Below are 12,283 nucleotides of genomic sequence, written 5' to 3'. Positions count from 1 at the left end.
CTGCTTTCAAAAGCTGAGGAGCAATTGGCAATTGATAGCTGCTGAGGGAAGGAGAATCAGGTTTTTTTTTTTAAGAGTCTGTCCGCTGGCTGGTCCACCATGCTCCAATGGACCCCCACACACCGAGAATCAGGTTTTTTTTTTTAAGAGTCTGTCCGCTGGCTGGTCCACCATGCTCCAATGGATCCCCACACACCTAAGAGTAGGTAGGCAGCACAGACTGGAGTTGATGAGTTTTGAAAAATGAGGACACAAAGTTGGGTGGCTAAGAAAGGGGGCTGGATCTGGGAGGAGTTGTGGAGATGAATATAATCAAAATACGTTGGTTATATAATTCTCAAAAAAATTAATAAAAGAAAAAATTTGTTAAGTATAAGTAAATTAAATCCATTTCTAGACTATCTAAGACTTTTCATGAAAACACATTCAAAGAGCAAAGAAAAAAATATCCTTCACTGGGCCATATGTTCATCTTAATATGTTCATCTAAATCTATGACCATAATTCTTCAGATATTAACAAAATTGCTGAAGCACAATGTGGCCAGATCTTTCTCTGCGAGCCTCATGTAACTTCCTTACTTCATTCACACAACAACCTTAAGAGGTGAGAATTATCATTTTCCCATTTTACAAACCAAGAAACAGGCGTTCAGGGCTTAAGTCACATGTTCAAAGTCATAACCAGTAAGTGTCTGGGAAATACAGTGAGAACTCAATGACTCAGTGGCAACTGACCTGGGAAGCAAGAGAGTCTCAGTTATTCACTACAGTGGCTGGGTGTTGAAGATGAGAGAGAGAGAGACAGAGAGAGAGAGAGAGAGAGAGAGAGAGAGAGAGAGAGAGAGAGAGAGAGAGAACTAGTGCTTGACTGCCATGAAGCAGGAGTCTGGATGTGCTAGCCCTAGACCAAGAACTAACTGTTAAAATAGTTATACAATACCCTATATGCCAAGGGAAGCCATATTGAATTAGATGGATGGAAAGTATCATAGGAATAGGGAAAGCATATACAAAGGGATCCTGGATGGACAGTTCCCAGCCTAGCCATGCCCCCATTATCGAGCCTTTCCACTGAAAATTGTCAGAAATTCCGTAAGAGGATAGAGATACGTCCTTGTGCAGTGTACAAGGACCCCATCAGGAGGTCTGTTTAACAGGGCCATGCCCCGGAATCCACAAGGTTAGCAGAATCAGAACAGCTAGGGGCTGGCCCCTGGTACCAGTGCTGTCAGAACCTCCCCGAAGTGATTCTTGTTGACCAAGGGCAGAGCCAGTCCGCTAGCCTACCCTGTCGGGTGCTGGGGGATTCAACAGGGCAATTATTAAATGTTCTTTGAGTAGATAACTAAGGGCCAGGCATTGGTCCAAGCACACTGTGTGTATAAACTCAGTTCCCCCACAACCACCATTTCAGGCAGATGATTTTACCATCATCCATTTAAAAAAAAAAAAAAAAAAAACCAGAGGAAGAAACCAAATTTCAGAAAGGTTAAATGGCTTGCTAAAGGTCATGGAAGAATTAGGTCATGGGGAAAGGTGGCCTTAAAACCCAAGCAGTCTAGCCCCTGCATGAACCCTTCACAGCTGTCCCAGTGAGCTTCAGCTGTCACTTTGACATATCCGGGAAGAAGGAACCTCCTCTCCATCAGATTGGCCTGTGGCATGTCTTCGGTGTATCTCCATGATCGCTAATTGAAACAGGAGGACCCAGCCCACTGTGAGAGGTGCCACTCCTGGGCAGGTGGTCCTGAGTTAGATGAGAAAGTTAGCTGGGTACAAGCTGGAGGAAGCCAGCCAGTGACCAGTGTTCCTCCATGTTTCTGCTTTGGTTCCCACCTGGGGCTCCTTCCCTCGCTGATGGACTGCAAATAAACCCTTTCCTCTCCAAATTGGTTTTGGTCAGAATGGCTTATCCCAGCAACAGAAGGCAAACCAGGACAGGCACTCTGGAGAACTGCCTCCCTCTCAAAGGCTGATGACGTTCAGACATAGCCGCTCTATTATAAATGCATCTGTGCCAGGCGTGGTGGTACACACCTTTAATCCCCACACTCGAGAGAGGCAGAGGCAGGTGGGCGGACCTCTGAGTTGGAGGCCAGCCTGGTCTACAGAGCGAGTTCCAGGACAGCCAGGGCTACACAGAGAAACCCTGTCTCTAAAAACCAATAAATAGATCATAAATAAATAAATGCACTTGTGACAAGATAAATCAAGGAAGTGGCCCAAGCCAAAGATGTCTGCCAGCCTAGCACAGCTGGTCAAAGAGAGAGCCGAGCTCAGTTTGTACATGATTGAAGCAATAAGTGAGGAAACCCAGAGAGCAAAGGGGCCAGCAGCTGTCACTTACAGGCTGCCCTCAACGCCTTCTCCCTAGCTTTGGTCCCCTAAGCCAAAGCCACCACATTTAGCCCTCATCCAACCTCTGTCTCAAACATGAATCCCAATATGTAGAGTTGACACAATTATCCTTACAAGTCTTGTTTTAAGAAATATGGGGCCAGGAGATGACTTAGCCAGTACGGGGCTTGTTGCGCAACCCTGAGGACCCATGCACAAGTCAGGTTCTGCCTCAGGGGTCTGTAACCCCAGCACTAGGAGGCAGAACACGTGGATCCCAGCGACCGGGCTAGCTAACCAGACCAGTGGAAACAAACTTTCAGTTTAGTGAGGAGACTTTGTTTCAAAAGATAAAGTAGGGTCAAGGGAGATGGCTCAGCTGCGAGAGGTGCCTGCTGCCGAACCTGACTGTAAGTGTGATCCCTGGAACTTACAGGGTGGAAGAAGAGCACAGCTCCTGCAGTTTGTCCTCTGACCTCCATACATACATCCATAAACACATGCGCACACACACACACACACACACACACACACACACACACACACACACACACACAATCTGGAGCCCTTCTTCTGTTCACAATTCCTACTCTACTCCAGCTATATTTCTCAAAGCAAGCAACTCAAAAGACAGACTACTAAAAATGCAGAACTCAAGCCACGGAATCAGGAGCTGGGGGAGGGGGCAAGGCAGAGAATCTACCTTCCTGGTACCTCTCCCTAGTGACTCCTGTGCGCACCTGAGTCAGTAGCATTTCATCCAGTTCGTCAAAAACTTAGCTCAGATCTGCCCTTCCCTTTGCCTCGAGCCGTGTCGACAGCAGCCCCCTTTGTCATCATAACCTGGAGTGTCTGTCCTCTTCGCTGTCTGGAGGAGAGTTCCCTGCGCCTGGGCTTTTCACATTCTAAGATTCATCCCAGTCTTCTAAACCTTCCTCTGCTCTGGAGTTTCAGTGTTCAGCCCCACATCCCTAATGATGTCAAAAGGCACTGGGATGAGCTTCCTTTCTTTATATTTCACATCCATATTTATCTGAATGTCAACAAAGAAAACTGAACAAACTGCAACCATCAAATCCAAACCTGGGATTCTATAAGGCGAAGTGGGGCTTGGGAAAAGATTAGCACAAGGAAAAGAATCAGTTTGAGGTTTTTATTGTTTGAGGCTTGTTTTTTTTTAATATTAAATTATAGTTCAGGTGGTAGTCAAATGAAAAGACTTGAACTGGGCAAATTTTGCTCTGCCTTGTCCTCAGCTCAGCTGCACTTACGCATTCCACAGCCCTAAACATCGGCACTCTCCATGCCTTTCTGCCAGTGGTGCCCAAGCTTGGCACACTGTGTCCTCTGCAGGTATGTCTTTGAACATGACCTACACTTTTACACTCAATGTGCATGCTGCCTCCTTCCAGGAGCCTTCCTGGATTCTCCCAACCCTCCTAGCACACCCTGGTTTTGAACTTCCAACCTACTTAAGTACCACTCATTTGGAACCAAATGACCACTTAAGTGTCTCTATGCCGCGGTTTAGTGTCCTTTCCCTAGAGAAATGCAAGCCCCTTGAGTGTAACCTGTGGCCTCTTCTTTATCCCTGGGTTACTTAAAATGGTTAAGAGTAGCTAGCAGGATTTGATCACATAAGAGGAACTCAGTGGACAGGTGAGTACAGAGCCAGCTGAGATAGTCCACAGTAAAGAGAGGAGCAGCCGCTTTGTGCTCTCCAGATGTTCTGCACATCCGATTACTTCAGGCCGGGTTTCAGAGCCATACCTACAAATGGGCATGTCTCTTCATTTCTTCCAGGAGGGGAGCACAAATGTTTGAGCCCAGGAAATTCTCCCTACGGCTGTGATGCTGTGGGTGTACTTGGGTGACAGACATGGGAAAGGTGGCCCTTTTGCACCTGTCTCTGTTTCCAGGCTGGTTAACCGTGTTGCTGGGATCCCCATATTCATCTCAGAGAGCAGCCACAGCATCCCTGAGTCAGAACCAGCTCCACGGTTTGATTCATTCGTTGGGCTGCTCTCGGTCTTGTTTCTAATCTGTCCAATGCCTGTCATATCCAATTCACACTTGCTACAAGGCAGAAGAGATAATGATTTTGAAAGCACTTTACGTTATCGCACACAATAAAAATGTCAGGGCCACAGCATATGAATCTGCAGGGCTAATAAATAGCCTGGGAGGCCAGACAGGCTGTTCCCCACTGGGTAAACAGTGAGCAATAGGAGGTGAGAGCTCAACCTCCAACCCACCTGTGCTTGCCATTCGACCTTGGGTACCCACTTAGCTTCTCTGGAACTCAATGTCCTTGTCTGGAAATTTTGCCTGTGCACTAGAAGATCTGGTCTAGAGCCAAATCCAGCATAAATGTAAGAACCTTGGAGAATGGCTATCAAGCAACGAGCTAGACTGCACACTTCCCTAGAAGAGCTGAGGAGAGAGGGTAGCATCCTGGTCTGCCCTGTGTCTGGAGTAGACCCCAGTTCAGTGTTTCCAGAGACACTCTGAAGCAGCCTTCCATCTGGAACATGCATGTGGAAAACACGGACCTGCTGTTCACCTCCACTGCTCTCAGCCCACTTTTTATCCCCGCTTAGCGCCTCCTGCAAAAAAAACGCCCCACCTTCCTGCTACTGGAGTCAAAGTGTTCTTCCCCTTTTTATGCGAAACCACAGATGCTTAACACTCAAGTCTGTTTCTGAAGTTAGTGATCCCTCCATGCCCCTTTGGGCATCACCATGGATAACAGTAAAATGACAGGGGGCCAGAAGGGAAGGAAAGCTGAGTTCAGGATCCTACGGTTTGTCTGCTCTCTAAAGAGGAAGCCACGGATCTCTTAGAGCTCCTCAACTCATGTGGTTTACTAGGGTTGCCCTAAAAGCCCCTTTAGTAACCATGGTTCCCAGAAGGCTCTATCACAGTCAGGAGTATGAAAAGAGCAGTTTTTCCCCTATTTCCCCCTAAAATTCCCTGTCCTTGAAAAATATGTTTAAAAATATGCTGTAAAGGGATATGCCAAGGACATGTGCACCCTCTGACCCCTAAGATATTCATGAAGTTATCTGTGTTTCCAGCAGAAAGCGATTCTTCTGCAACTCTTCAGGAGGCAGCACAGACAGCTCTGTGCAAACCAAAGAATCTTGAAAATATATTCATCCCATAGCAACACTTGCTCCAGATAGAAACACGCAACAAATCTGAAGACAGAGCTATTCGTTTCCTAATTTAACACTGTTCCTCCAAGAAGAGAGGGGGTGGGGGAGGACTGGTTTCTCCAACTGTCCAAGTGCCAAGGTTGAATGCATTTGGTTTAAGGTATATTGGCAAGGCCTTTTTTCCAAATTCCTAATACTTGACAGTGTAATCAGTTAACAATTAACTCAATTTCAGAAATAGTGTTTGATCCTACAGTGTTTTGGCAATCAAACCATGGAAGCATGTCATCTTAAGATTCAGAGTCCTGACTTCCTACAACCACTAACAGAACCCTTTTTTAAAATACAGCATTCTAAAGAGATGGGCAAAACAAGCTGGCCTGATGTTTCTGGGACTCACACCTTGTACGTCAGCAGATGAACTAACCAGTGATTTAGGAACAAGGATGCTTTCCACCGGAGGAATCTCTAAAGCTACTCCCTGGGCTACCCAGAACAACGCCAGGATGCACAAGAAACCTCCAGTCTGAGCTCCACGTGTCTCTCCAAGGACGGAGAGACTCACCCACACACAATCACTCAGCCAGCCCACCAGGCACTTGCAGAAGGTAGCAGGTGCCCTCCGCCAAGCTATGCACCTGCATTCTGGGGTTCTCCCAACTTGCAAGCCCCCTGTACTGCCCATTTTCCGGAGGGCACAGAGGGGCCAAGGGACAGTTCCCACCTGCCACATCTCGTATTTCTTATCCTAATGTGTATGTCTCTCCAGCTACGAAATGAAACGTGCCTCTTCAAGGAAACTCACACACACACACACACACACACACACACACACACACACACACACACACACACATCCTTGAGCCCCATGACCAATCCTGAGGCAGCAAGTCTTTCCCTGGGGCCCCGGGCTCCTGGACGTGGAGGGGCTGAACTCACCCAGTCCTCGAAGTGATGGCTCCCGTTCTGCAGCAACTCCTCGAATTGGATGGTGCAGTTGGCCACGAAGTCGTCGTAGCCTATAGGAGCATCGTGAAAGACAGCCAGCTCGATCTTGCGCCCATTGCACACATCAGTGACGAACTCATCATGCCAGGCCGGGCTGTTGGTCTTCTGCTTGGTGGCAGTTTGGCCGATGCGCGAGTCGTCCACGTTGAGAGCAATGTAGGGGTCCAGAAGGAAAGTCTGTGGCCGGGGTCCCACTGCATGGCGTAGCGACCAGGCTGTGGGCTTCAAGCTCACGGCCTCGCAGATTTTGATCTTAAGAAGGCCATTGAACACTACCATGGTCGGGGCAGGGAACTGGAGCCGGGGTCACTCTGTCCGCCCCGAGGGCAGGAATGAAGAGCAGGCAGCAGGAGCGCTGGGAGCCTGGGGGACTCCTGGGTCCCCTCTCGCCCCACCCCACTCTCTCGCTACACCTTGTGACGCTGCGCCCTGGCGCCGGCGATTCTCAGTGAGTGCATGTATTTCCTCGCCGGATTCCTAACGGAAAACAGGGAGGGGGGAGAGCTGGAGACGTCCGTTTTTGGAGCAAGTCTCTCCCCCCACCACCGGCGACACCTCCACGGGAGGAGACGAGCTGTCTCCTCCGCTGCAAGTCGCGGGGGCTGCCTCGCTGGTTCTCCGGGTCCGTGTGCGGAGAAGCAGGCGCCGCGCCCGGCGCTCACCTACCTTTCCGAAACATAATCCCCAGGCAATTTCGAGTCCCGGAGGGGGAGGGGGCGGCGGGACGGGGCGGGGACGAGAACCGGGGGCGCAGATTTCAACCCGGATCCTCTTCGCCCACCCAGCGCCTGCCTCGGACAGCGCGGGGCGGAGGGTGGACTGAAGGATGTGCAGTCTATCCGGAGGGATGCATGTCGAGAGGAAATGGTCCTCCCCGGAGCCAAATTTTTAAAAAATCCACAAGCCTCACAGTCAGCCCGGCCGCCGCCTCCGGGGCCAAGCAGTGGAGCACCTCAGCCGGCGATCGGGAGGCGCCCGGCTCCCGGGATCTCACATCCGCGCGGGCTCGGGAGGTAGAGGTGGCCGCCACTCGGGCTCGGGGCGCAGGCCGGCACCCGGCGGTGCGCAGCGCGGCGGCGGGGCAGGGACTGCGACTCGGCGCGGCCCCTCCTCCCGGCCGCCGGCGCCCGCCCGCCCGCCCGCCGCGCTCCCCGCGTCCGCGCTCTCGGCTGCCGCCGGCTCGCCGCCCGCCAGAGCGCTCAGCCCGCGATCTCCTTCCCTCGATCGCCGTGCGAGCGATTCTCCCTCCCTCTAATGCAGGAAATGCGCAAAAGACGTCAGTCTGTGTGAGTGTGTGTGTGTGTGTGTGTGTGTGTGTGTGTGTGTGTGTGTGTGTGCACGCGCGCGCGCGCGCGCGACAGTGTTTGGGGAAATAGAAAGTTTTGCCGGTTGGGGGAGCAATACGGGAAAAGTGAGCTGAGCAGAAAACAGCAGCGAGCCGGCCAGCCCGGTCCGGTGGCGGCGACGCGCGAGGGAGCTGAGGGAGGACTCCGCGAGGGTCCCAGGAAGGTGGCGGCGCTGGGATGCGGGGGCGAGTGTCGCAGGCCGAATCTGTGCGCCTCTGGTCCGCACTGGGAGAGCCGGATCGGCACCCAGAGAGCGGGGAGGCCGCGCATTTCTCGCGCACTCTGCTGCCAACACTATCTTTTAGAGCCGGGGCTGGAGGAATGGAGGGGGTCGCAATGTCCCAGAAGACACAGCACCTTTCCCCACTCTGCCTGGACCGCGGCGGTCACCAGCCGCCCGCGGTAGAGCTGGCCTGTCTGTCACTCTGTCCCGGGATTCTCTACTGTGCCGCGGTGGGGGAGGGGGGGACCCGGACTGTTGAGCTCTTTTGCTGGGTGTGAGTTTTGAAACCTAATTTGCCTCTTCCTTTTCCTTGGGGAGATTCTCCCCTCTGGGGATCTGTCCCGGACTTGCTCCGATTGCGAGAACTTGTTGACAAGTGGAAGCCTGGTAGAACCCCGGCCCGGCTCGGTTCGAGTGTCTGTTTATTTCTCAAAGTGACTCCTCCTACACATGCGGGACCTCGCGTGTGCCCCTGAAGGGGACGAGGCTCGGATCCACGAGCTGACAGCGGGCGTCCGGGCTGCGGGAAAGCCGGCTGCGCCCTCCTGGGGGCCGGTGGCTGTATCCATGCTAATTTCCTCCGTAACCTTTAAACTCTCTCTGGAAGCGGCGGCGGCGGCGCCTGGTCACGTGAGGCGAGCCCTAGGCTGCTAGGGAAGAATTTCCTCCGCCCGGGATCGGGACCCGGGAAGGCGGCGGGCGGGAGACAGCCCTGAGCCGAGGGGACTGGGAACCTAGGAGGGCCGGGCGGAGTGCGCCAGGCCCCGGGAGCCGAACAGCGGGAACTTCCAGCCTGCGCCCGGGAAGGGGCTGGTCCAGCAGCTCCGGGCTGTGTGAGTGGAAAAAGAAAACCTCCGCCCTCACTCGTGTGCCAAGGCAAGTCCGGCTGTGTGTAGGGATCGTGAAAAGCTGGGTGTTTATCTGGCAACTCTGATAAGTGTAGACCAAAATGTACAAACTGCATCCCGTCCACTTTTTCCTCTGTGAAAAAGGGTTATCATTCCCTGTGGCTTAAAGACGAGGCAAGAGGCAGTCTCCAGGAACGCCATATCAAGTGCAGTACAATCCCCGCCTCCCCCGCCCCCCCCCCATACACACACAAAAAGAGCTCAGGAGTTTCACTGGCATCCAGCAGATCTCCTCCCAAAGTCGAAACGTGCAGTCACGCCCCCCCCCCCCCCATTTACTGATATTAGTTGGAGACGGTCCTGTTGCATGGGATAACTTGGTGTACAGATGGTGCTAAAAATGCAGCCTTGGGGACGATTATGGTCTTAAGATCATTAACAATAATAATAATAATTTAAAAACTTCCTTTCAGGACATGCAGTATTTAAAAAAAAAGGTAATGGAGCCGGGCGGTGGTAGCGCACGCCTTTAATCCCAGCACTCGGGAGGCAGAGCCAGGCGGATCTTTGTGAGTTCAAGGCCAGCCTGGTCTACAGAGCGAGATCCAGGAAAGGCGCAAAGCTACACAGAGAAACCCTGTCTCGAAAAACCAAAAAAAAAAAAAAAAGGTAATGGTAAATGAGACTTTATCTTCATAATGTCTGTTTAGGAAGCAGGCCCGGTGCTAAAAAAAACAAAAACAAAAATAACAACAACAAAACGATTCTAAGTTTAAAGAATACCAAAAACCTCATTAAACAAAAGAGTATTTAAGTCATTTTTTTCAAAGTAAAAGGTAATATGAATTTCCAGGATGAACAGAATATGCCATTTTTAGATCATTTTTAAATAGTTCAAAACGTACAGTTTGCTTTACTTAGTTTATTGCCACCCATTAAACTTTTTACCTAAATGGAATGTTTCATTTGCCCTACCCTAGTCCTGGGCCTGCTAGGCAGTCAGCAAGTCAAGGATTTCTTAAACTTAGAGATCCTGGCTTAACTAGTTAGTTGGTGTTTCTGATTTAACTAGTTGGTGTTTCCCACTGTCTTGCTAATTTTATTCATCAGACCCTATCTGACAAGCAAATAGAATTGGCCTAAATCCCTTCTTTTGGGCATATTAAACAAGAAATAAGTTTGGAATTAAAGAAGCACTGACTCTGAACGTTTGGTATAACTCACCCCCTCCCCTTCTCTCCTCCCACACCCTGCTTCCTGCAGGCGAACATATTAAAGACTTAAAATATAGGAGTCTTTTGCCATCTCTATGATTACCTTAAAGCAGATAAGCCGCATGCTGCCAATACTGTTACCCTGCATCCTGGTTAAGATTATAGGAGAAAAAAAAGTGCCTGTCTCTTAAGAGACTATCCGTGTACACGATCAGACTGCCATTCTCCGTTCTCAAGGGTAAACAGTATTAGTCTGCTTTCAATTACAGGTCTTTTGCATGGGGAATACAAAACACTTGGCCAAAAAGAAAAAAAAAAAAAAAGAAAGAAAGAAAGAAAATGCCAGTAGTATGTTGGATGAAGCTTTATATTAAAAGGGAGAATGTCGGTGCTCTTCATGAAAGCGGTTGCTCTCATTACATCCTTATTCTTAAACAAATCTCCCAACTTCCCACTCTCCAGCTTAGCCACAGGAAGATTCCCCAGGGGCATTATGAATATGTGAGACAGCAGCTTGTCAAAGCAACCCTCCCCACCTTCCCCCCCCCCACCCTGATTTCAAAACAGGATCTCACTTTGTAGCTCTGGCTGGCCTGGCACTCTGGCTGGCCTGGAACTCCCAGAGATCTTCCTGCCTCTGCCTCCTAAGCGCTGCCATCAAAGGCACGCGCCACCACAATATAAGGGAGCATTATTAAATTTACCTGGAGGGGAGATTCATCTAAAATAACCCACTTCAGACTCCAGATGAAAAGGAAAACAGGCCCTTGCCAGCTAGGGCTTAGAATGTAAACTTCTGATCATAATTACTGCCTGGTTCATCCTTCTCTTGGCTCTGTATACAAATGTAAAGGACAGGGAGGCAACTGTATATATATAGTGAGTAAAATGCCCTTTTAGATTGTAACAATAGTCTCGTTATTTCATAATCTTTGAGAGAGGGCAGAAGAGAGGAAGAACAGTGATGTAAGAATGTAACAAAGACGATCAAGCTGGGGGCATGGAGGAAGGACTCATAGTACAGTGTGGCGAGCCTGCCCAGGGCGGCACAGTCCATGTCGTAACAACAGTTCCAGGAATAGGAGCAGCATCCCTTGCCTGGGGGGAGCTGAGGGAAACATCACTACCAGGCCCTTTGAGCCAGAATTCCGTCAGCAGTAGACAGGGAAAGACATGGGAGGCAAGGAGAACAGACCATGAAGCATGCGGGAAGGAGCATCTAGCATGGCTTGTTCAGGTAGGAACAGGAGGCAAGGTGGGTAGGAACAGTTCCTAGGGCACGCAGATGGCTTTGAACTTCTTCCTAGAGAGACACTGAACATTCTAGTGGTTGGGAAGTGTTGCTAGAATAAATTCTTTTAAAACACAGTTTAATATAACTCGGGGTATAACTCTAGTGTGTTTCAGGGGGTCCCTGGGTTCACTCCCTAGAACTCCGGTGGGGAGGCGCAGAGAGGAGAGCAAATCGATGTTTTCCTCTTCTGTAACTTTGCCCCAGCAGACTCACCTCAAAACAGGGTACCAGAGATTCACAACTGAAGATGATTTGCACTCGGCTCAAGAACGAAACCTTCTGTGGGTGTTGTTTAGATCTGCTAAAGGCAGCAGGCAAGGAGGGGCCAGAACCTTAGAGGCATGTGTTAATATCTGTGTCCCTGCTGCTGGCCAAGTCTTGCCATTTAAAGGCACTTAATGGGCCTCGAAAAGATCACCATGATCAGGGTATATCGTCCATCCCTCGCAGGCTCCACTGAAAAGAATTCAACCACCTGAGCCTGGGGAGATGGCATACTCACTAGCAGAGTAACAGAAGCCTTTCCTGGCCTTGCCAACCCAGCTCCATCCCAGCTCCTGCACACTCCCAACTCCGTCCTAGGCTCTCTGTGGGCTGGCTTTTACCTGGCCTACCATGGCTAATTTTGGCCCTGGCTCTACTCTGAACTCCGTTGCTGTAACTCAGAGGCCAACTTTCCCTTGAACCTGCAAGGAGATGGTCACCCCATAAAGATTAATGGTCACCCCCATAAAGATTAAAAAATGGATGCAGGGAAGTGATAGCCTGACACCTGCTTCCCATCGTTCCCTGGAATGACAGCCCACCATCTAGGACACCACATGGAGATAATATCCTGTATATCTACTCTTAG

General features: G+C 50.3%; 1 protein-coding gene across 2 annotated transcripts in view; it reads right to left on the bottom strand.

Moving 5' to 3' along the window:
• Prkce (protein kinase C epsilon) overlaps nucleotides 1-7,627 on the bottom strand; it is a 505,347-nt gene extending 497,720 nt beyond the window's left edge. For both annotated transcript variants that reach the window (XM_052746469.1, XM_052746470.1), the window contains exon 1: nucleotides 6,437-7,627. In XM_052746469.1, the coding sequence (XP_052602429.1) occupies nucleotides 6,437-6,784 (348 nt within the window). In that variant the 5' untranslated portion in view covers nucleotides 6,785-7,627. The remainder of the gene's footprint in view (nucleotides 1-6,436) is intronic.
• Nucleotides 7,628-12,283: the final 4,656 nt, after the last annotated feature.

This window comes from Peromyscus californicus, unplaced genomic scaffold (genome assembly GCF_007827085.1).
Source record: "Peromyscus californicus insignis strain IS unplaced genomic scaffold, ASM782708v3 Scaffold_1__1_contigs__length_55948999, whole genome shotgun sequence".
In the NCBI taxonomy this organism is placed as follows: domain Eukaryota; kingdom Metazoa; phylum Chordata; class Mammalia; order Rodentia; family Cricetidae; genus Peromyscus; species Peromyscus californicus.
Note: the sequence above shows the minus strand (reverse complement) of the source record. Positions and strands in the feature narration are given on the sequence as shown.